This window comes from Myotis yumanensis, unplaced genomic scaffold (assembly GCF_028538775.1).
Source record: "Myotis yumanensis isolate MYYU_CA2020_CCGP unplaced genomic scaffold, mMyoYum1.0.hap1 SCAF_19, whole genome shotgun sequence".
NCBI classification, from domain to species: domain Eukaryota; kingdom Metazoa; phylum Chordata; class Mammalia; order Chiroptera; family Vespertilionidae; genus Myotis; species Myotis yumanensis.
This window is the reverse complement of record NW_027223770.1, coordinates 25,765,957-25,789,811: the sequence shown is the minus strand read 5'-3', so window position 1 is coordinate 25,789,811 and position 23,855 is coordinate 25,765,957. Positions and strand designations below refer to the sequence as shown.

The following is a 23,855-nucleotide window of genomic DNA, read 5'->3' as shown; positions in this document are numbered from 1 at the left end:
CTCCTGCAGCTCTTCCTGCACCTGCTGCTCAGCTTCCTGGTCCTCGGGCCTGGGCTCCTCCCGGCTCAGCTCCAGCCACCGGCGCAGGCTGCTCGCTTGCCTCTGGTAGGACCTGAGGGTGAGACGCCTGCTGTTTGCCTCGGTGGCGCTCAGGCTTGGGGTGAAGCACGTGCTTCTGGTGCAGGGGTTCCTGTTCCTCCCCTGCCTCCACACTGCCCAGCAGACGCAGCTCGGATGGGCCCAGGGACCCCTTCCTGTCCCTCCATGGCTGCTGCTCATGGGGAGGGTCTCCAGCCTGGCCTTGAAGGCGCAGACTCTGGACCCAGAGCACAAGACAAGCCACTGCGTGCCGCTGGGGCCCAGGCCAGTCTTGTACCTTTTCATCCCATGTCACAATCACTGGGCAGACTGCTGGCCCAGCTTTCACATGGCCCAGTCATGTTTACTTATGCTCAGCTTTGTTGCCCCCCCTCACCCCACCCCCCATCCCACAGGTAAGGCCAACAGCCTTCCTGAGCAGGACTGAGGGTAAAGGGGCCACCTGTGCTCCGGGGCTGGCAGGTGAATCGCCCCAGGCCCTGGCAGCACCCCCAGCTGCTCCCGTGGGCAGGGTGTTTGTGGGCCTCACCGGAGGCTCTGCTTCATGCTCTGGTAGTCCTGCAATTGCCGCTGGATGCTCTCAAGCTCAGCCTCCAGGTCGCTGTGGCCCAGGGCAACAGGACAATGAACTTGATCTTGACCACACTCCCAGCTGGGCCCAGGCTGAATGGAGGGGACCCAGGCGCTGACAGACCTCAGGTGCACACCTGCAGTTTCAGAGCCAGGCCCACCTGTGAGGGCCTCAGGAAGGAGCAGACGGGAGTCGGGGACACTGGCCAGGGATAGAGGGGCCTGGGGCATAAGGCCAGGGGAGGTCAGCCATGCTGATGCCTGTAAAGGAAGGATGGACACTAAGCATAGAGAAGCCAGAGGAAGGCTGGGACAGGAGCCAAGGCTGCCCACTGCAGGGGAGGGTCAAGGAGGCCCCAGGAGCTGGGCTTTGCAGCGCCCCTGCCCTTCCCTTCCTTCAAGGCTGACCCCAAGCAACCGAGAAGCACCCCACACCTTTGCAGTCTGGCCCACTCCACCGAGCCTGGCTGAGCACTGCTCCAAGCAGCTGCTTCAAGCCTTCCTGGCCCTAACCCCTACCTGTCTCTAGGCTGTGGCCTTGTCTTTCAGTGAGAAAGTGATCAGAGGCACTTGTAAGTGTCCAGCCACCACCTACAACCCTCCTTCCCTCCTGGTGAGAGCACCGTCCCCTCCCCAATCTATGATTCTCTCTCTCCCCCTCTCCCTTCCTCTCTAAAGTCACCCTCAGCACTCCCGTGGCTCTCAAGACCCCAGCTCCTTGGGGTGGCCCAGCCCCAGGCTGTCTCCTGCTACTGAGCACTCCTGCTCTCACGCCTCCCTGTCCCGACCCCTGATTTCTATTTTCGACTTTGATCTCCAGACCAGACTTCTTCCCTGAAGGCCAGGCTCACAAGCCTGTTACTTTATCTCAAATGTGACAGGTTGAACACACTTCATGCTTCACCCCAAATGGGACCCCAGTGTTCTTTCAGTGAAAGAACTCATTATCCCGAGGGATCCAAGCCAGCTTTCTTTCTTCCTTTACTGGCTGCAGACCCATCAGAGCAAGTCCTGCCTCTTCTGCCTCTCACCAGGGTCTTGGCCCAGGTCTGCTGCGGCCAGCACCTGCTGGGCCATCCATCACAGCAGCCAGCCAGCCTCTAGGACTTCCCTCTCCTTAAAGCCAAACTTCCAGCAGGGCCTGCATGGCCCTCTGTGACCTGCAGTCTGTCTGCTGGTCTTGTCCCCTCAATTGGGACATACGTAACCTTGGGAGCAGGGGCCTGGGCGGGGTGTTCACTCCTGTGCCCTCAAGTGGTGGCACCTGCACTTGGTGAATGAATGTGTCCCAGAAGCAGCAAGTACAGCTGTGGCTGCAGCACCAAGTGCATGAGCCTTGAAGGCCGGGCCAAAGGATGGGAGCCCAGATGACCAGGGAGGACTCACCTCGGTGGGTGCGCCCACCCCACAGGGCATGAAGGAGGAAGGGGGCAGCAACTGCGGGCCTGTACTCGCCATGGGCACCAACTTCAGGCCAGAGGCACTTGGCAGGGCCCCAGGCTGGGGCAGGGCGCTGCTTGGGACCGGGACTGTCTGGGCCTTTTCCGAGAAGGGCCTCCTCCGGGAAGAGCCTGTGGGCGGGGCCACGCCTAGGTCTCGCTCCCTCGGCGTCTCAGGCCTGAGCAAAGGGAAGGCAGGAGCTGGTCAGGCCTCAGCATCCTCCTGAGGAGCAGGTAGGAAAGGGGGCCACTCACCCTCAGACCCCAAATCACACGCCCTAGATGGAGGCACCATGTACTTTGGGGGCCCAAGACCCCATGACCTACCCCTGTCCCCCGAGGCTGCCACCCCCCAGGGGCCTCTGGCTCTGCAAGGGCTCCAGCAAGAAGTTCGGACGTCGTGGCTGCTTCCTTGCGGAGCGGACGGCTCTGCTGGGAAGAAACAAGGCCTGTTCCTCAGGCTGCCCAGGGGCCTGGGACTCTGTGGGGTAGGGGTCATCATCCAGCCCAACCCCCGACCTTGTGGGGAGACTGCAGGCCAGAGGAGGAGAGGCTCTTGCCCAAGGTCAACATGGGAGCTGGGCTAGGCCCGGGCCACACAGAACTTCAGCATCTCCATGAAGCGAGCCTGCTCCCTCACCCACATCATCTCATTTGACCTCCAGTGCCCCTGGTGATGCAGCTGCTTGTCCCACCTCACGGGGACAGGCCTGTCAGGGTCGGGCCCTGGTGAGGGTCAGGATTGGAGGGAGGGGGTGAGGCAAGCAGAGCAGGACAGGCCTGGGCCCACTCCCTGCTGGCAACCTCCCGCAGCCTCAGGCAGCACGGGGCCCTCTGGGAGCAACAGCTACAGCAGCTCAGTGTGCAGCTATAAAGCAGGTGCCAGAGCATAGAAAGTGGGGTTCCCGAGAGGGGGCCCCATTTCCTGGCTGTAAGGGTTGGCGGGACACTGGCAGGCCTGGGGCAGGAGGGCAGGGCTGCCCTCCTTTTGCTAACTCCTGCGCTTGGGAGGGACAGGTCCCGCTGGAGAGAAGGTTCCCAGTGTTCTCCCTGTAGGACAGGCCAAGCTTCTGCCCCAGGTGGGAGCGGAGGGGCGAGGCAAGGGGTGGCCACTCACAGCTCCAGGAGAGGGGGGTCCCCGGCATCCAGGGCCAGGCTACCCAGAGTGCCCTGTGGCCCACGAGGGGCTCGAGGCCTCCTGGTCTCCGGGGCGGCATCTCCAGCAGCAGCGCTGATGTGGTCGGGAAGGGGGCCCCTGAATGTCACTCTCCTGCTGGGCACAGTGGAGGTGGGGGGAGGCGCCCGGCCTGGGCCCAGCACCTTCTGTTTCCAGAGCATGGCACAGCGGTGGACTGCCCGGTGGAGGCTGTGGGCCACCTGCAATGGCCTCTTGTCAGGTCATGCCATGCCCTGCCCACTCCCCCGAGGCAGGGGAACCCGGGCCTACCTGCACCTGCTGCTGGGCATGCAGCTGCTGCCGGAGGGCCTTCATGTCCGCTGTGAACCGCAGGAGGCAGGTGGCACCCTCCTGGAGGAGCTGCTGGTGGTAGGCCTGCACCGCCCGCTCCAGCCTCGCCTTCTTCCTCCTCCTCTCCAGCACGAAGCCCAGCCACGCAGCCCACACCTCCAGGAAGGGGAGGAGGTGAGGCCCAGCTCTCCCTTTAGGACCCTCCAGGGGCTATGCCCACAGCCCACCCTGCCCTCCACCAAGGCACAGCGCTCCCCCGGGAGGAGCCGGGCAGCGGGATGCGGAGCCCCAGTACCTTTGCCTGAAGCGAGAAGGCCCAGAGCCACAGGGCCCGAGCTGTGTCCCGCTGCTCCTGCCGCCTGTTCTCCAGCTACAGCCAGAAAGAAAAGGTGACAGGGAGGCCCCCCCTGTCACTCGCAGACCCCGCTCTGCCAGGCCCCAAGGGGCTGGATGAGGGAATGGCCCTCTGGGGAAGGGCACGTGGGGCAGCACGCTGGGCTGCAGAAGCACAGGGAACACCTCCACATGGCAGTCAGAGGCTCAGCAGGACACTGGCACGTGATGGTTGGCAGAGCAGGGCACAGGCCCACCCGGTGTTTTGCCAAGACCTCACCAAGACTTAAAACGCGTCTCGTGCCCTGGCTGGTTTGGCTCAGTGGATAGAGTGTTGGCCTGCAGACTGAAGGGTCCCAGGTTCGATTCTGGTCAAGGGCATGTGCCTGGGTTGTGGGCTCGATCCCCAGTAGGGGGCGTGCAGGAGGTAACCAATCTATGATTCTATTTCTCCCCCTCTCCCTTCCTCTCTAAAGTCAATAAAAATATATATTTTTAAAAAATGCGTCTCATGTTGACTTTTGGATATTATCCTGACATATTTTTAATGAGACACACAGAAATAGGGCCCTGAAGCGGCTTGGCCGTATAGTCACGGGTGGACGGAAGCTGGCGCTGCCCAGCAATATCAGGGGGAGGTCTGGAGCGAGGGCTGCTCGACTCCCACCTGGTGTCGCCACTGGCGGAAGCAGGACCGGCTGAGTGTCTGGGCCCGGAGCTGGGCGCCCCGCCTCTGCAGCAGCTGGAAGAGAGGACACACGCATGGGAGATACTTCCAGTGCTACCAGGTGCCCTTGCCCAGACCATCCGGGGCAGCCACAGGTGAGGCTCCCCAACCAAGCGAATGGTTCTCCCATTGCCAGGTGCCCCGGCTCGGACAGGCCATGATTCCGAGTGAGCCAGGTTTCTCTTTCACCTGGAGAGACCCCTTTAACCTCGGTCCCCCCAGCCATGCCTGGAGGCTCCTGAACCGTGTGCCCACAGGACCAGAGACCACCCGGCACCCGACTGGTACTGTGAGTTCTGCAGAAAGGACCTCTCCTCCCCGGAAGCGCCCTCCTCCTGGCCTGGGAGGCTCCACCACACAAGGGAACCGGGAGGGGGGGGGGGGGGGCGTTGCCGCTGCCTCACCCTCTTCCTGACGCAGCCCAGGTGGTACACTTTCCAGCGGGCCAGGCCCTGCAGCAGAAGCTGCCGACGGTAATGCCGCGCCGCCCTCTCCAGCTGGGCTCGCTGCAGGGCTACCCTCCAGCCCTGGGCCCGCCAGCGCCGAAACCAGGTCCTGAGACAGCCTACGGCAGGTCCGAGTCAGTGTGCTCCTTGGTCAGGTCTATATGAACGACTATGTCATGGGCAAAGCTGAGCGTGGAGAATGGAGAAGGCCCTGGGGGGCAGTGTTGGGGTGTCAGCCACACGGGGTGAGATCACCACAGATGGACATGCCTCTGAGGACAGCTCCGGGAACCTCAACAGCCTTGAGCACCGGGACCGGAACCAGGCCTGCTCTCTGCTGGTGCACCTGTCCCGTGGGCCCACGAGCCTCAGAGACCACAGGTGTGTCAGGGCCCACAGGGCTGCACGAGCGCCTCGTGGCCCGGAAGGCCCTGGGCCCAACAGACGGCCTGCTCTGCGGGAGGAAACTGAGGCGCAGAGACCGGCGAGCAGCCAAGCCAGACAGGGCCGTGGCCTGCATTCTTTCTATGTCACCAAGTCTCACTTTCTCCTGCTCATTATTTTACTTTGGATTTTTCCTTTTCTCAGGCCCTGAGAGAAGTGTCTTTCAGAGACAACAGAAGAGGGTTGATACCAGGGCACTGATGCCAAGATAGGGTGCCCTCCAGCACCCACGGGCGGGGCAGGGAAGGCTGCGCTCACGGGCTGGAGGCCAAGCGTTAGTACCAATGCCGACACTGCCTGGCCCTCATGGCACCCCGAGACGCAGGGAGCCTTGTCCCCACTTTACAGATGGAGAAATAGGGGCTCCGAGGACGGGCCCAGGTTGCACAGCCAGCATCTGCAGTGCTGTTACCTCAGCAACAGGAAACCCCCACGTGAGAGGAGACAAGACTGCAGGGCAACTAGTGTCCTGGGTCCTTCACACCCTTCCCTCAGCTCCAGGGCCCGCTTACCCCTCGCCAGCACTCGCTGGGCCTCCCGGAGGGCACAGTCCGCCTGCTCCCGGCGGTAGATCTGCACCGCCGCGGCCTCCCGCCACCGGGTCAAGACCTGCGGGCAGACGAAGCGCAGAGGGGCAGTCACAGTGTGTCCGACTTCCTGGGGACACCGTGCTCTGCTGGCAGCTCCTCAGGGAAGGAGGCCACGCGGCAGACATATGGCGCTGCCACACGTTCCAGGAGGCACATGCCACCCACAGGCAGGCAACAGGGGAGCCCAGACCTCAGGGGCGGCCTTCCCTACCAAGAGTTAAGCGTCACCCCGCGCCATGAGGACGCGAACGGGCTTCCATTCTGATATGGAGACTATACTTCACGTGTACACTTCCTACGAGACCTACGAAGTCACAGTAGGACACTTTGAAAAGAAGTCGAACATCCAGGGGACACCTGGTGCCTGCTCCCCAAACGATCACAAACTCCATTCACCCCAAAAAGGCCGTAAAGCCAAGCAGAGTCCTGACCCTCCCTCCAGGGCAGGGGACCCGCATGCCGGCCTCGGTGCTTTCCTGAGAACAGCCTGGGCTGGACCACACATCGCTCTCCACTGCGGACGTGTCAGAGTTGTCAGGAGCTGCCCCTACCAGGCCTGCCAGCTGGGCTCCCGCAACCGCTTCCTTCTAAAGCGTCCCTGCACCCAGGGCCACCTGTCACTTGAGTCCCTTCTGTCTTGTAACAGGTCGTCTTCCCACAGCCACGTCCTGCCACACCCTCCCCCCCCCCAGCATGTGAAACCAGGCCCCACCGTGTGGCATTTGGGGGCCACTTCCCACCGATGACAACCAACAGCCTCACATTCCGGGATGCCCTAGGCCAGTGGTTCTCAACCTTCCTAACGCCGCGACCCTTTAATACAGTTCCTCGTGTTGTGGTGACCCCAATTTCATTGTTACAAATTGAATATAATTAAAGCATAGTGATTAATCACAAAAACAATATGTAATTATATGTTTTCCTATGGTCTTAGGCGACCCCTGTGAAAGGGTCGTTCGACCCCCAAAGGGGTCTCAACCCGCAGGTTGAGAACCGCTGCTCTAGGCTTTCCCGTAAGTCCCGCAGCCACAACACCTGAGGCCGAGGAGCAGGAGCCAGTGTCCTCTTCGCTCAGATGGCACCGTGACTGCCGGTCTGTCCCGTGGGAAATCCCACACATGTGGAAAGTACTAGTTGTGACACAAGCAGCTTGCTCACTAGGTGCTATTCTGTTTTAATGAACACTGGCTCGTAATTCAATAAACAGAAAGCCCGCCTGCTCACATGGCAAGGACGTTACCCCGTTTTCTAGTTCCTTGTTCAGTGCGAATCCCTGGCACCACCTCCCACGCCACCGCCTTGCAGAGCCCTCACCTTGAGGCACAGGCCCCTTCGGTAGTGAGCCCTCGCTCGAGAGGTTTTCCTTGCTTCCTCCATGCAGACTGCTGCATTCTCCCTCCAGCGACGTAACACACACCTGCAGGTGCACAGGCCAGGACGGGGGTGGGGGGCACCAGTGTGGAGAGATGGGGTGAGGTTCCTGGGGATCACTGCTGGTTCCGCGGCCCCCTCCCACCCCCAATCAAGGACACCCTCTGCCCAGAACGTTTCCCCACGGCCGTGTTTATGTTGACTGGGACGTGCTCCCCACGGCTGCTGAGCCCTGCCCTGTGCCGGGATGGGGCAGCCCTGGGGACCATGCAGTGGACAAGACCAAAGGCCACATCCTCGCACATGTGTGCACTCCAGGGAACACAGCGTTGTAACAGGTGATGACAGGACAGGAGAGTCATGCTGTGACCCAGGAGTCAGTGCAGGGCTCCATCTCCCCATGCCACGCTGTCTGGGGAGCTGAATGGACATTCAGGGCCCTGAAGGAGGGACAATGGTGTTTCAAGTCCCCAGGCCCCTCACGCACAGGTGGCCTGACACAGTGTGCAGTGAACAGACACAGGAGGAGGAAACGGAAGGGCGGACGGAGGGAGGCCTGCGGTAGGAGTGAGTTCAGAGCGTGGCTTAGCAGGACTGGAGGACGGGCTGGGGGACTGGCGCCGAGCGGTGCAGGTGACCAAAGGCCTCCCGGACACAGAGGGTGCTGGTGGTGAGAGGTGCCGTGGGAGTCAGGGAAAGGTATGGAGAGCCAAGCGGGGAGGCCACTGACTGGGAGCCGAGAGGCCACGGGAGCCATCACAGCCTCTGGAGCCGGAGGTGCTACACCGGTGCCTCCTTCAGGCCTGAGTGGGAGGGGGAGCGCTCAGAGCAGGGCACGCGGGGCCCTCAGACACGCAGGTGAGCTGCTTCCCAGGGGCCCGGCCCTGCACGTAGCAGGGGCTCCGGGCACAAGGGGGGAACCGTGAACGGAGCGCTGGCTGTGGAAAAGCCAGAGCTACGCTGTGAGCTGCACGCGGCAGTCAGGCCCGTCCTGTGCCTGCCCCGGACAAAACTCCCCAACCTGCCTGGTCAGGAGCCTGGCCCCCACGCTCGGGCGGCCCGGGACCTGGGAGACTCACCGCAGCAGCTGCCTCTGGTGCTGGCTCTCCCTGGCCGCCACCTCTTGAAGGACGCTCCGCACTCGACTCTGGTAAGCCTGCAGGAGACCAGGACTGGAAGCCGCCCTGGGCCACGCTCTCTCCATTCCCAGGCCGCAGGGGTTCTCCATGCCCAGAGCTCGCACCCACCAGAGGGGCAGAGAGGCCACAAAGCCCCCGGCTGGGAGACCACCCGACAGCAGGGCGAGGACTGTCCCCCTCAGCCTCACCCACAGTCAGATCCCTGGGCTCCTGGGCACAGGCCACTCTGAACAGAAGGCTGGAGCCTAGACAGCCCGTGTTTACTTTTCTGGTTTGTGTTTGCTGAGCGAGGAGGGAAGGACTGAGCGCTGTGCTGTAAGACCCCGTCCAGGACACTCGCTCTGGTGGAATGACTGCTCTGAGGGGCGGGAAGAACAGGAAGGGAAACCGCCTTCAGGGTCCCCATCCCCCAAGGCAAGGGGGCGAGGAGGAAGCAGCAGCGCCTACCCCCCAGGTGTGCAGCGCCCGGCGCAGCAGGGTGTGCTGGTGGTGCAGGTCTGCGCGCATCAGCTTCTGCCGCTCGGCGCCCCGCAGGGTCAGGCACTGCGGACAGAGGCCCGGCCAGAGGGGAGGGCCGAGGAGGGCAGGCTCAGCTTTGCCTCCAGGTACACGCAGCTTGGGTGAGCTGGGGGAGGGCAGGACACCTGGGAGCCCCCGATCCCTCATCTATAAATAGGTACCGTTGGGGGTTTTGCGGGGATCAATGGGGCCAGGGCCTGACTTGGGGTAAATGCTCCGGCAATGTGAGCGTGAACGTTTCTGCCCAGGGCTGGGTGCCTATCATGGTTAGACCAGGAATTTCAGGCTCAGGGAGTTCAGGTAGGAACAGCCCAGAGCGTAAAAGAACAAGGGATTCTGAGTCTATCATCTCGGGAGGCCAGGTTCACATTTTCATCTGCTGCCCGCACCCCCCCCACGCTCAGAGGCCTGAGGTCTCAGAGGGATGGGGGATGAGCCCGTCCTGTGGCTGAGTCACTGACGCCCAGCTCCACCTGTCCCCAGCCACACGGGGTGGCACCTGTGCCGAAGCTCACCTCCCTCCACCGGTGCCAGGCCCCGCGCAGGAGCCGCGCTGAGAGGAACGCTGCCGCCAGCACCCCGCCCGTCTTCCTGTGGGGAGAGAGTGGGCGCTCAGTGCTGCACCCAGACCAGCCAGGGCCCAGCCGAGGGTGCCCCTCACACTCCCTGGCTCCTGCCTCGTGGTTCTTAAATGTGGGGGAGTCAAGCTCCACTCTGAAGAACGGCCAAAGGATTTGGGCTCTTCACCCAGGAGCGTGCACATGTGATCACGTCTTTGCAGATGACCTCACGGGGTTCCAAGTACCACCGAGGCCTAGTCACGTGCAGGAGGCAGCATGTGGCCGAGCTGAGTGGGGGAGAGCCTCACAGCCCCAAAGGGATCCAGAAAGGCCTGAAGCAGGACAAGTGCCTGCAATGCGCCCGCGGGCTCTGTCCCCACTAACCACGTGGTAGCAAAACCTGCGGCCCGTGGCCCTGGCTACAGCTCTGCTCTGTGCTGGGGAGGGTCAATGACCCCCAAGGAAGCCCGTTAGTCTGTCCCTTGGCCACGGTCACTTCACATGGGCCCCAACCAGCAAGCAGGGTTCGCCCACGCACAGGACCCAGATGCACAGGCACGTGAAGGTCCTCTCACCACAGCCCTGGTTGTGCTCAGACTGTTTCAGATTGAATTTCCGGAACTTAAAACCAGAGTCTAGGCCAGTGATGGCGAACCTTTTGAGCTTGGCATGTCAGCATTTTGAAAAACCCTAACTTAACTCTGGTGCCGTGTCACATATAGAAAATTTTTGATATTTGCAACCATAGTAAAACAAAAACTTATATTTTTTTGATATTTATTTTATATATTTAAATGCCATTTAACAAAGAAATATCAACCAAAAAAATGAGTTCGCGTGTCACCTCTGACACGCGTGTCATAGGTTCGCCATCACTGGTCTAGGCTAACGTGACCCTCTGCCTGGGCACTCAGATCTGACAGTGCTGCTACTACAATCAAAGCTGGTCTGAGCCCGGACGGTGTGGCTCGGTGGTTGAGCATCAACCCAGAAACCAAGAGGTCACCGGTTCAATTCCAGGTCAGGGCACATGCCCGGGTTGTGGGTCCCCAGGAGAGGGTGCGTGGGAGGCAGCCGATCAAAGATTCTCTCTCATCATTGATGTTTCTACCTCTCTTTCCTCTCTCTCCAAAAATCAATAAAAACATTAAAAAAAAAAAAAAAAAAGCTGGTCTGAGATGGGAAAAGCCAGAGGCAGAAAAGCGACCACTCACTCTGATCTGAGCCCTCGGGCGCTCTCCCTCCAAGTGGAGAAAGCCGTCCTGAGCCTCGCCTGGCGGTGGTGGGCACGGGCCACTGCTTGCCACTGCCGCTCCTGGCGGTGTGCTGCCGCCCGCCGGTGCCACGTGGACCAGCACCTGCACAGGAGCTGCCGCTCCGCGTGAAGGATGGCCTGCGGGACGATGGCAGGGAGAGAACAGAAGGGGTCAGGTCGGAGGGGTACCGGAGCCAGAACGACGAGGCAGAAGAAACACTCAGGAGCCAGCTGCCCTCGCCCAGAAGCCACCTGTGCAGAGGAAACCAATGCCCCAGACCCTGGCCCTGCCCCGAGTGCTGGTCACAGGCAGGACGTCCTTAAGGGGGTCTGGGTCCCAAGCAACGTCCTGAGGAGAGGAGGCAGTGAATGCAAAGGCTTGGATCGCATCTCCTCAGGGGAGGCCACGTACCATTCTCTCTGCCAAGCGGTGTTCTTGATGCCGAAACATCTTCTGCCACCAAACAGCAAATACTTGCTTCTCTAATGTCTCCCTATGTAAATAATAATAGAATGAGAAGTTCCAAATGGATTTTCCTCTTACACTGTGCTTTTAAGAGACAAATAAGCTTATCTAGGGAGAAAGGAAAGGGGAAGAACAGGAAAAATAGCCAAAAACCCCCAACCACCCAATTCTTTCCAAGTGTTTCTGGTGCCAGCCAGGCACTCAGAGTGTGAGCAAGACTCTGAGACTGTTCTCCTCCAGTCCATGCTGAGTTACCGCAGTGCTCACGGTTCCTAGCGAAAGCTGCTCCAGGCCAGGCTGACCCGCAGGACACACATCCTTGGGCAGAGCCGTGAAAAACAGATGCCTGGCCCTAGCTGGTTTGGCTCAGCAGATAGAGCGTCGACCTGCAGACTGAAGGGTCCCGGGTTCGATTCCGGTCAAGGGCACATGCCCAGGTTGCAGGCTTGATCCCCAGTAGGGGGCGTGCAAGAGGCAGCCAATCAATGATCCTGTCATCATTGATATTTCTATCTCTCCCTCTCCCTTCCTCTCTGAAATCAGCAAATATATCAAACAAAACAAACAAACAAAACCAGATGCCTGGCCCCCAAGGCCGCTGAGCAGGCCTGAGGCTGCCCCGGAAGCAGCCGGCAGACAGGGAGGTAAGTGTGGGAACCACTGCTCTGTCACCTCTAGACGAGACCTAGACTTTTCACTGACCACTGAGTGAAGCATGTAAACATCTGATCACCATGTTGTACAGCTGAAACAAATGTAACACTGTGTGTGAACTGTAACTGAAAAGTGTGTTTTTGTTAATCCTCACGTGAGGACATTTTCCCGTTAATTTTTAGAGAGAGTGGAGGAGGGGAGAGAGAAAAAGAAACATCAATGTGAGAGACACATCAACTGGCTGCCTCGCCCCACCTGCCGAGGATCGAATCCTCCTAGTCAAGATCACGGCCACTTCTCCCAAAGCGTGTCCCTCCCTCCCGCCTCTGTCCTAAGCTGACCTACACCATCAGGGCAATCTCCAAAGCTGTCATTTCACTGGCTGCACGCACCTGCCCGTGACTGATCTACAGGATCAGGCCAGCGCCTCAGTCCTGTCCTCATCTGTCCACTCGGCCACCCATCCCCAGCCCCCGGCTCACAGCCACGCCTGCCCCGGGTCCTTCCCTCAGCACTAGCGCTGAGCCCTCCAGTTTGTGGCTGACACAGCTGAGGACACGAGGATCTGTTCTCTGGAACTGTTTGTTCTTCAGTAGTTTCTTGCGTAACAGTCTTATCTCCCGCAAAGTCTTTAGAAAGAGCTCCCTCCCTGGACTTTGGAGTCCGGGAGCTGAGTTTAAACCCGGGCTCTGCTAACGACGGCCTGCGTTACCGGGTGGGTCATTTGCCATGTAAACTGGTTCTCTCAGGACTGCCGGGAGATGGACGTTATTAACGCGATGACGATGGCACAGGCACATGAGTCTCTCGATTGGTGGCTTCCTTTCTCCCATCACACCCTGCCCACCACAGTGGCAGACACAGCTAGCGGTGAATCATTCCAATACATTCCACCCACATGCAGGAAGGACCTGCTGTTGGGCGCGTTTGCCCCTGTGGCCACTAAAAAGAGGTAGCTCTGCTCCTCGCCTGTCCTCATTTCAAGACTCCACAGTCAGGTCTAGCGGAGCAGGGACCACACGCAGCAGGGAAATCACACTCCAGGGGGCCTGCCAAAGCAATGCAAGGTCCCCCACACTCGGATCCAGACGCTCATGGGCAGTTTTAATGGAGCGCACTGTGGCTTGTAATGAGGGGAGGGGCATAAAACCCAGCCTGCTCAGAAAGCATTTGCAATGAAGCTGGACAAACGTTTCCCTGGGGAGGAGGCTGGCCGTCTTCCTGCGAGATGAGATCAGTGAGAGCACATTGATTTCACAGAGAAATCAATTAGAGAAAATCCAGGAAGAGCCTGGGCCCGGGGGCTGCGAGGCTGAAAGGCACCGCAATGGCCGTGTGGTGGCCGAGTCAGACCCTGACGCCGCCCTGCGCGTAGCTGTGGAAGCGACGCCGCCCTGCGCGTACCTGTGGAAGCGTGCTGCTCTGGCGTCCAGGACGCTCTCCTGCAGGCGCCATCGCCACAGTCTCCTCCACGCCTGGAAGGCTGCGGGCAGGGCTCTCTGCTGGAAGTGCCTGTCTGCTCTGGCCTGTAGCAGCTGAAGTAAAACGAGTGACCTTTACTTGTACTTTACATTAAAAAAGAAAATGACCTTTCTCTTTTTATTGATTTCACAGAGGAAGGGACAGGGAGAGAGAGAGAAACATCAATGATGAGAGAGATTCATGGACCGGCTGCCTCCTGCAGGCCCCACACTGGGGATCAAGCCTGCAACCCGGCATGTGCCCTTGGCCAGGAGTCAAACCATGACCTCCTGGTTCATAGGTCAATGCTCCACACTGAGCCACAGCGGCTGGGCTACAAGAATCTTTTCAAAGCAAAGGAAACGTAACTAGAGTGTAAGCCAGCAGAGCGACCTGCGGTGAAGTGCTCCCTACCTGCTTGTCTCGCCTCTTCTGCATACGCTGTAACCACCACCTGACACACCTGCGTAGCAATGTTCTTCTGAAATAAAACACAGAACACCAAGGTGCTGCCCAGCCCACTTCCAGGTTCCAGCGTTTCTGTTTTGTTCTGAGGCAGGTAGATTCAGTGTAGTTATATCATGAGTGTTAAAGGCACCCCATGAGTTTCATTCTAGGAGACCCCCAGTGGGGGGTCGTGCAGGAGGCAGCTGATCAGTGATTCTCTCCCACTGATGTTTCTGTCTCTCCATCTCCCTTCCTCTCTGAAACCAATTAAAAATAATAATAAAATAAAAAGACACCTGTCCTTCTCTCACCACTCCCCTTTAAAAAAAAAAAAAAAGGAAAAAATGCTCCAAAATCAGACCTATAACTGTGCACATTAGGTGGATTAAAGTGGCTTTTTAAGGGGATACACTAAACAAGTCTGGCAGCAAAAACTGATAGTGGTTACCTCTGCAGCGCAACACCAAGGGGTTGGAGGAGGGTCCCAGGTAGCTTTTATTTAACTCTCTACCTTCCTTCCTGGACACCAAGTTTCTCCTAATGGACATGTGTACACTCACATACTTATTTTAACGGAACGATTAACTCTAAAAAACTGAGGACACTCTCTGCACCCCTCAAGACAGCACCAAAATATGCCCCTGGCCTGAGCCTTCTTTTTTTTAATTTTATTAATTTTTTACAGAGAGGATGGGAGAGAAATAGAGAGTTAAAAACATCGATGAGAGAGAAACATCGAATAGCTGCCTCCCGCACACCCCCCACCGGGGATGTGCCCACAACCAAGGTACATGCCCTTGACCGGAATTGAACCTGGGACCCTTCAGTCTGCAGGCCAATGCTCTATCCACTGAGCTAAACCGGCCAGGGCCTGAGCCTTCTCTTTAACAGCACTAACGCATGACTTCTACAACGTGAACACCATTAGAGCCCCAAGGACTGAGGCGGCGAGCCAGCAGGCACATGCTTCAAACCACGGTGGCCAAGAGCCGGTACAAACATCCTCATTCTACCTCTCCTCTGAGCAGCCAAGAGAACACACGCTCAGGACCAATGGTTACCGCAGGGCCTGCCTGAACCTGCTCAGGGGCACACGGAGGGGTAAGCATTCACTCCTGGGGAACAGCGAATCTGTCCGGGCGGTCCCGAGAGAGCCCCAGGCGATAGCCAGAGTCCCTACCTGTGGTGGTCCCAGGCAGCCTGCAGTAAGGGGCGCTGCGCTCTCTCCTCCCTCTGCTCGATCCGAGATTGCCAGAGGTTCCAGAACCGGCGCAGCAGCTGAAACAAAACAGGAAAGAAGCAAAAATTTATTACCGCAAACTAATCTCTCTTAGCCTGTTAGTTAGCAAACCCCCACACCAAAAGACTGTAAGGTCCCCAAAGCAGGAATGACCTCAATTGGGAGCATGAAACATACAACAGGCTTGTGGGATGACTAGGGTGAGGCTACATGGAGCTATTCTGGGCCAACCCAAAAAGCAAAAGGAAGGGTCTTCCAATCTATGGAAATCAGGAGCTACTTCTCATCAGGGCCTAGCGGCCGACAATGCCGTTGTAGAAATTAGAAGCGATCTTAGCACATTTTACTGCCTATGAAGTAGTCTTGCCAAAAAAAATGTTTAGCTTCAATTTCATCAAGCTCTTAGATCTGACTTCTAGTTTATGGAAGTTACATAGAAAGAAAAAAGGACAATCAAATGTCATCCAAAGGAAACAGATAAATCGAGAACATTGGAAAACTGTACAAAATAACTGGTGTTCCTTTTCAAAAAGTCAATGTCATTTTTTTAAAAAAAGTGTACATGATGCTGAGTGAAATAAGCCAGTCACAAAGGGCTAGCACTGCAAATAGGAGGGACCCAGGGCAGTCAAATTCCTAGAGACAGGAGAATGGCGGTTGCCAGGGGCTAGGGAGAAGGAGAATGGGGGCTGTTCAATGGGGACAGCGTTTCAGTTTTGCAAGATGAGAAGAGTTCTGAGATGGAGGTGGCAGTGATGGCTGCACAACAATGTGAATGTGCTTAACGTCACTGGACTGTAAACTTAAAAATGGTTAATATGATACATTTCATTATGTGTATCAAACTGCTCTTTATGTTTTTCTATGCATCTGAACATTTTCACAATCAAAAACAAAGCAAGAGCCCTGGCCGGTGCGGCTGTGTTGGTTGAAGCATCATCCTGTGAACCGAAGGGCCACAGGTTCGATTTCAGGTCAGGGCACGTACCCAGGTTGCAGGTTTGATCCATAGTTGGGGCGGCTACAGGAGGCAACCAATCGATGTTTCTCTCTCTCTCCCTTTCCCTTCCTCTCTCTCTAAAAACTCAATTTTTAAAAAAAAAGACAAAACAAGAAAACCCCATCCTTCTGCACCCACAAACACAATCTCTAAGTAGAGACAGAATGTTTGTCGTCCTGAGGTAAGCCACCCCTGACGAGAACAGCTGTACAGACAGACGTACAGTGCAAACCAACCAGAGCTGCCTGGAGTGGGGGCTTAAACCATATTCACTGGGTCAGGGTTGGAAGCCACAGTCCCTGACCTGTGATTCAAACACCAACTTTCTTAGCCAACAGATAAGAATGAGGATTAAACCAGGTTTCTCTATTGGCTGGGATGGAGTATTGAGGAGACGAGCTCCAAGGTTTCAGCATCTATGGGTCTGGGGACAAATCCGTAGGCACAAAGGTTAACAAGAGAAGGGCCGCCAGGAGGGCCCCTGTGGCAGGAGAAGGCCCTCACCCCGACGTCGTGCTGCTGGTGAGCGAGATTCCTTCTCATGCGCTGGAGGCGGACGCAGGTCACGTTGCCTCTGAGGGCTCTAAAGCAGAAGTGCTGTGGAGGCAGAAGGACACACGGGTCACCCATCTAAGTGGCTGCAACAGTAACAGCAGCGCCCGAGTCCGGTGGCCAGGAGCTCAGTCACAGCTGCTCCCAGGTCCCTGAGAGCGTTTCTCTGCTGCGTGTCAACTGGGAGTCTGATGCACACACAGTAGGTGAGGCCGCACAGTAGGCACTTAATAAACAGCTGAGGAACCCCTCCCTGCTGTGCACAGTGATGCACAGGAACAACACGCCCTCCCGCTGACCAGCAGAGACCCCATGGCCCAGATGGGACCACCACAGACAAAGGTGGAAAATATCAACTTTGCCTCTCAGGACGGAGACAGACTGTTAGCCTATGATGTTTTGTTTTAAACTACGTGGGGTCACGTCTATACCTGCAATTATAAATGCAGTTTTGCAAGAGTGGAAGGGAAGGAATCCTTGGTAAGTCAGGGGTTGGGGAAGGGGCAGGACACGTGGGCCTGGCTCCAGGCCCATCGATGTCTCTCCTGTGGCTTAAGCCAAGCCCATTCCCCCACGGTCTGGGCTTCAGTTTCCCGAGACAGGAGTGAAGGAATCAGGGGTTCTCACACTGTGCTCTGTGGAGCCCCCGGGACACTGAAAGTGTTGGCGAGGGTCGGGGAGAGAACAGGTTCTATGCCCAGACCTTCCCCCATCCTCCGCATCTCTTCTTTGATCAATTTCACAGATTAGGCTTCCACCATTAAACGGGGGCCCACCGTGTACCAGTAAAAGACCCCAGGACTACAACATCCCTAAGATTCCTTTACAGTTCCAAACCCCTCGGCCCCCCCCCATTACCATCTCTGATGCAGAGTGAAAACAGGGACACCCACATAGGGGAGGGCTCCTCATAGGGGAGGGCTCCACGGTGACGCCCACATAGGGGAGGGCTCCACGGTGACACCCACATAGGGGAGGGCTCCACGGTGACGCCCACATAGGGGAGGGCTCCACGGTGACGCCCACATAGGGGAGGGCTCCACGGTGACACCCACATAGGGGAGGGCTCCACGGTGACGCCCACATAGGGGAGGGCTCCAGGGTGACGCCCACATAGGGGAGGGCTCCACGGTGACGCCCACATAGGGGAGGGCTCCAGGGTGACGCCCACATAGGGGAGGGCTCACATGCCCAGAGGCACTGAAAGAGCATGTGGGTCCAGGGCCCGAGTGGAGCAGGGCTACCCGCTTACCAGCAAGCGGTGCCGACAGTGCTCCTCTGCCCCCTTCCACCGGGCAGCCTCCTCTGCACACAGCAGCACGTCCGCCAGGAGTTAAGGCCTCTTGTATCCTCAGGGTTCCCACCCCACACGGTACAATCCTGCTGACCCACCAAAGGGTTCTGGCTGCAGGGACTGAGGGACTCTTTTGTATGAATAGCCCCAATTAAACGAAAATTTCTAAAAGAAGTCAACAGAGAGCAGGACTACGAAAGTGTTCAGAACTGCTGCCCGTGTGTCCCGACCCTTGTCGTACAGGCGGCTGAGCTCACGCGGCCCTGGCTGGCAGCGGACGGCCGCGGGGCTGAAAAGGATACAGTGCTTCCAGTGAGTGAAGGCCCGCCGCAGCACCACCCTGCCGGCCAGCGCCTGCACCCGGGCGTGGCGAGCGTGCCAGCTCTGCCTCCACTGCCAGGCCCACTGCCAATCACAGAAGTGCGTCTGAAGCACCGTGACATGGTGGAATCGCTCAGCCATCTCTGCAACACAGAACGGGACTTTGCTACTGCCCCTCCCGCCTGGGCAGTGAGCAGGCAGCATCCCTCACACCAGCTGACCCCACCACAAGCAGACAGCAGGGCTCCAAGCAGTTCTCACGAGGAACCCTGGATTACATGGTTTCTGAACATGGGAGGGACCTCAGGAATCCCTTAATCACATCTCTTCTGTCCAAGAAAAGAGAAAAGGTGTGGCATCTCAGGGAAGAGGATGCTATGAAATCAAAGCACTGAGGCTCTTAGTCACTACTGACGAGTAAGAGCGGTGACTGCTGCTTTCAGACTCCACTCTATTTCTGCCTCTTGGCTAATGTCTCCTGGACAGGACTTCAGGGACCAAGTCCATGACACACCATTCGGTCAACTGCTGGCCACGGCTTGTGGAGCTCTCCGTCAGGCTGATGCAGGCTGCGAGCTTCACTCCCTTTGAACACTGACTAGCTAAGGGCCTGAGGAGCTGACGTCCGGGAAGTGAAAGGGAGTGGGTCCTGGACGAAATGTTGCAACTGGAGGAACGTTAGTCTGCAGCTCATCAATCCTAACGCTCTGGGCTTGGGCAACCAGGCAGTGGTCCGTCACTACTCTCAAAGGACACGTTCACTCTCCCCAGAACGCAGCAGCCTAGAGATTTCTGCAGGGAGGTTGAGGTGAACGCTGGAGAGCCTGACCCGGCATCGGGCACAGAGCTTGAGTCATTTCTGTGTACACTAAAGAAACGACCATGACCTATGCATGTATTATTACTTCTGAACTCTCACTGGTAAAGAAACGATTGGCACAGAGCTAACACGACTCACCATCTAAATCACAGGCATCCCTGTAACTGGGGACAAACAGAACAACCCAAATACCCATCGACAGAAGAATGGCTAAGATAAGCCACCCTATTAAGTACAGCCACTAAGAAGAATGTAGCATTTATGAAGAATAAAGACACAGGGAAGTACAGGTTAGTTGTATGGGGAAAAAAGCCACATACAAAATTGCATGTATCATATTAACCATATATAGTTATCTTTAAAACTCTACTGAAGCCCTAGCTGGTTTGGCTGTGTATAGAGAGCTGGCCTGCAGACTGAAGGGTCCCAAGTTCAATTCCAGGCAAGGGCACATGCTCTGGTTGTGGGCTCGATCCCCAGTAGGAGTGCAGGAGAGGCAGCCGATCAATGATTCTCTCTCATCATTGATGTTTCTCTCTCTCTCTCTCTCTCTCTCTCTCTCTCTTCCTCTCTGAAATCAATTAAAAAATATTTTTTAAAACCCTACTGAATAAAATATATGCACAGAAGAAAATAAGTGTAAATTGAGGATTACATACTTTCCTCCTCAATCTCCCTTTACCAGGACTTGGGGCATACTCTGGTGCTCTCTCTCCTTAATGAATTAGCTCCACTGGCGGAAGGAAAGTGGAAATTGTGACCCGACCCTCTGTCTCTCGAGCCCGGGACTTCCCGCTCACCGTTCTGCTGTCTCTTTACCCTCCGGGCCTGCAGGTAGTCAAGCCAGGCCTTCAGACATCTGCGCTTCTGCCAGTGCTGATGGTGTTTCACTGCGCAGACCAGCTTCTGTCTCTCTCTCTGGACATGCAGGAGCTGTTCCTGCCACCGTGACCAAGCCTGAAAAGTAAAGAAAAGACGACGATCAAAAAGGAGAGGCAGGAAAGCAGAGGTGAAGTACAGGTGAGGGAAACAGACAGACACAGACACACACACACACACGCACAGGAAAGGTAAAAATCAGACACAATGAAGTGGCAATCCCTAAGCAGGATCATAAGCTATGGGAATTTGGGGTGAAAGGATCTTTAAGAGGGTCATTCTGCTTCCAAAAAGTAAGTTGTTTTTTCTGGATAAAGAACAAAAATAAAAATGAATCATCAAACCAATGAGCAGACAAGAAGCAGGGACAACTGCAGGGGTGACCTGATGCATTCGGATCTGGGACAGGTGAGAGCCTGCCTTTTCCTCCTCAGTGGGACGAGCCTGCTGTCAAGAGGCCCTTTCTCAGACGTGTTAGTTTTCAGGAACTTTATCGGCCGAAGCTGAGGTCCACAAAAGGACCCCAGAGGACGACCCGTAACGCACACCCTCAGGAGACCTCCAAGCACGCTCAGCGAGACTCGTGCCCTAGGTGGAAGATGACTGTCTCAGACAAGACTTCGTACCTTCTCAAACCTGTACCACCTCTTCACCTTCCTTTCCTCTCAGCTGAATACCATTCCTCCTATTTCACCAAGAAAATAAAGGCAATCAAAAAAGAATTTTCTCAAGCTCCCCCCACTCTACCCACCCACCTGCCCACAGGCTCTGCCTGCTCTCCTGTGAACTCTGGATAAACTGTCCGTGCTCCCATCAAAGGTCATCCCTCCCACTAAGGATACATCCCACCTTCTCTCATCTTCTCAAGAAGATCTCTTTGGCCATTCCCCCGACTTCTACATCATTGATTTTCACTCTCTACTAGATTTTTAAAATCAGCATATGAATGTGCTATTATTTCTCCCATCCTAAACAATATTGATATATCCCTCAGGGATGTGAAAACCAAAAGCAGCCCTAGCTGGTTTGGCTCAGTGGATAGAGCATCGGCCTGCGGACTGAAGGGTCCCGGGTTCGATTCCAGTCAAGGGCACATGCCTGGGTTGCGGGCTCGACCCCCAGTAGGGGGCGTGCAAGAGGCAGCCCGTCAATGATTCTCTCTCATCACTGATGTTTCTATCTCTATCTCCCTCTCCCTTCCTCTCTGAAATCAATTTTAAAAAAAAGAAAGAAAACCAAAAGCAATGGGTAACCCTTCATTGGACCTGGACCTGACACTGAAATAGCAACAATATATGTATATCTGTATATGTATATCTGCATATAAACTATGTTAGTTATTATTGTATCAATATTAAATTTCATGGATACAATGATATTGTGGTTATGTAGGGAAACATCCTTATTTTTAGGAGATAATAAGCTAAAGTAGTGTAAACTTTATGTCTGCAACTTTAAAGTGTCTCAGAAAATACATTGATATACTTAAAGCAAATATGGCAAGATGTAAACAATGCTTAAACTAGTGAACAGAAGATAGTATACACCTTTCCCGTGACTTGGTATTTGTTAAAAATAAAAAGTAGGGGTGGGTGGGAGGTAGCATACTGTCATAAAAATCCTTTTTTTTCCAGAGAGGAAGGGAGAGGGAGAGAAAAGCATCAATGATGAGAGAATATCATTGATTGGCTGCCTCCTGCACACCCTCTACTGGGGATTGAGCCCACAACCCAGGCATGTGCCCTTGACCGGAATGGAACCTGGGACCCTTCAGTCTGCAGGCCAATGCTCTATCCACTGAGCCAAACCAGCTAGGACATAAAAATACTTCTTAAATCAGTAATTCTGATTTCCAACCAACTGGCACCCCTCTTTAGACCAGCGGTCGCCAACCTTTCAGACCTCACCGATCACCACTTTGCCAGCGGCTAACACTACGTTTCTTTCCCTTCCTTTCCAAACTCCTAGAAAAGGCTGCCTGTTCCTGATTTCTCTTCTCCCATGAAGGTGTCCTTGAACCCTCTTCCCCATCAGGCGTACTGAAACTGCTGTCATCCATGATTTCTCCAGTTTCCCAATCCAAAGGTCAAATCGCAGCCCTCAACTTCCTGGAACTGCCAGAAACATGGGACACAGCTGGTCAAACCGTCCTTCCCCGGCTCCCAGGATATCACGGTCTCCCTCTGCTCCTGCTGCTGATCCCCAGCTCACAGGCTCAGTCCTGGAACCTCTCCACCACCAGCTGCGTGCCTAGGACTCCCAGATCTAACTACACCCAGGTCTGGGCCTGTCCTCAGTACTCCACACACATATCCAACTGCCTTCCTGGCACCTCCTGGTGGAATTCGAAAGGCCTCCCAGGCTGAAAACATGTACCTCTTCCTAATCTTTCCCACAAACCTGCTACTTCCTCCATCTGCCCAATTTCAATAAATGGCAACGACACTGTTCACTTAGGCCTAAAACATGGGCATCATCTTGGAGTCTCATCTATCCATTGACACATCCTGTGGACACATCTCATCTATCCATTGACACATCCTGTGGACAACACCTTCAAAACATACCCAGAATCCAACACCAACTTGCTGTCATCCTTGTCCAAAATCTCCCCTGGAATTTGATAATAGCTCCTTATCTGTTTTCCCTGCTTTGAGCCTTGACATTCAATGGTCTATTTTTAATGCAGCAGCCACAGCGATCCTTTTTCGTTTGTTTTGGTTTATGTCACTTAAACCTCTTCATTTTATATGACAATTTCCCCCCCCCTTTTTTTTTTCCCTCTCATGCCACCAATTTGTTAGGGATACCAAGTCATTTACCCTATAAAATGCCCCACAGTTTAGATGTGGCTGACTGTCTCCTCCAGGTGCCTGACACTCATTCCTCTGACCCCTGTATTTCCCTGAACTGATGGAGTCAGGTTCCAATTTTTAGACAAGAACCTTTCTCAAGTGGTGCTAGGCATTTCCCATCACACTGCATCAGGAGGCCCATCGTGGCTGGCTGCCAGTGTTCTGCGCCAGGCTGCTCAGTGGCATCAGCCCGACCCCTCCTTTATATTTCCCCATCGTCTTCTCACCTGGTGGTTGCTGCCCAGATCCACTTTTTCATTAGGAGTGACAAGCACTGATTTTCTAATTCTAGTGCTTTTATTATAGCTGGAATTCTATAAAGAAGCCTACTCTCTCGTTAACCTCGTTTCTCAGAGGTTTGCATAGGAAAGGCAGGATAAAATTGCTTGATTTTTACCTTCATTAATTTTCAAAGAATTGAATTAAAGCTCTCACAACACAAATTGTGACCAATGAGTTCCTTTTTATGTCTCATTATGAATGCATACATTTTTATATACTTGATGTGTGTTTAATCCATTATAGTCATTATTCTTTTTTGATGCTCAAACTGTTCTAGCTTAAGCCTATGGGAGCCCTGATACAATCCATTAACCTTTGTGAATTTACGCCCTTTCCAGGACGCTACACCGAGGCCAGCGGTTTTCAGCAGGTGTGCCGCGAGAATTTTTAAAGCATGCAACACCTATTTAGTCAGGGGCACTGAACTATTTTTCCTTAGATTGACAAATTAAAAAAAGACCACAGCCAACACACAGCAGTCCAGTGTGAACGCCCCGCCCCGTCTTGAACAATATATAGGTCATGTACAGAGTTGCATTTTAATGGGTACATCACATAAGGTTGCATCTGATGGGCTATATCTTGGTACCAGAAGTCCTTATACACAAGTATGGGCACCTGATA

General features: G+C 55.5%; 1 protein-coding gene across 4 annotated transcripts in view; it reads right to left on the bottom strand.

Annotated features, from left to right (window-relative positions):
* The window catches only part of SFI1 (SFI1 centrin binding protein), a 42,856-nt gene that overhangs the window by 907 nt on the left and 18,094 nt on the right, over positions 1–23,855 (bottom strand). For all 4 annotated transcript variants that reach the window (XM_070399991.1, XM_070399987.1, XM_070399988.1 and 1 more), the window contains 23 exons: positions 20,016–20,172; positions 18,377–18,538; positions 18,033–18,103; positions 16,733–16,825; positions 15,169–15,266; positions 13,956–14,022; positions 13,485–13,615; positions 11,373–11,454; positions 10,920–11,098; positions 9,661–9,736; positions 9,074–9,169; positions 8,567–8,643; positions 7,431–7,533; positions 6,039–6,135; positions 5,041–5,201; positions 4,577–4,651; positions 3,872–3,946; positions 3,556–3,732; positions 3,226–3,485; positions 2,436–2,540; positions 2,056–2,287; positions 629–930; positions 1–112 (listed from right to left, as the gene is read on the bottom strand). In XM_070399991.1, the coding sequence (XP_070256092.1) occupies positions 1–112; positions 629–930; positions 2,056–2,287; positions 2,436–2,540; positions 3,226–3,485; positions 3,556–3,732; positions 3,872–3,946; positions 4,577–4,651; positions 5,041–5,201; positions 6,039–6,135; positions 7,431–7,533; positions 8,567–8,643; positions 9,074–9,169; positions 9,661–9,736; positions 10,920–11,098; positions 11,373–11,454; positions 13,485–13,615; positions 13,956–14,022; positions 15,169–15,266; positions 16,733–16,825; positions 18,033–18,103; positions 18,377–18,538; positions 20,016–20,172 (2,988 nt within the window). The remainder of the gene's footprint in view (positions 113–628; positions 931–2,055; positions 2,288–2,435; positions 2,541–3,225; positions 3,486–3,555; positions 3,733–3,871; positions 3,947–4,576; positions 4,652–5,040; positions 5,202–6,038; positions 6,136–7,430; positions 7,534–8,566; positions 8,644–9,073; positions 9,170–9,660; positions 9,737–10,919; positions 11,099–11,372; positions 11,455–13,484; positions 13,616–13,955; positions 14,023–15,168; positions 15,267–16,732; positions 16,826–18,032; positions 18,104–18,376; positions 18,539–20,015; positions 20,173–23,855) is intronic.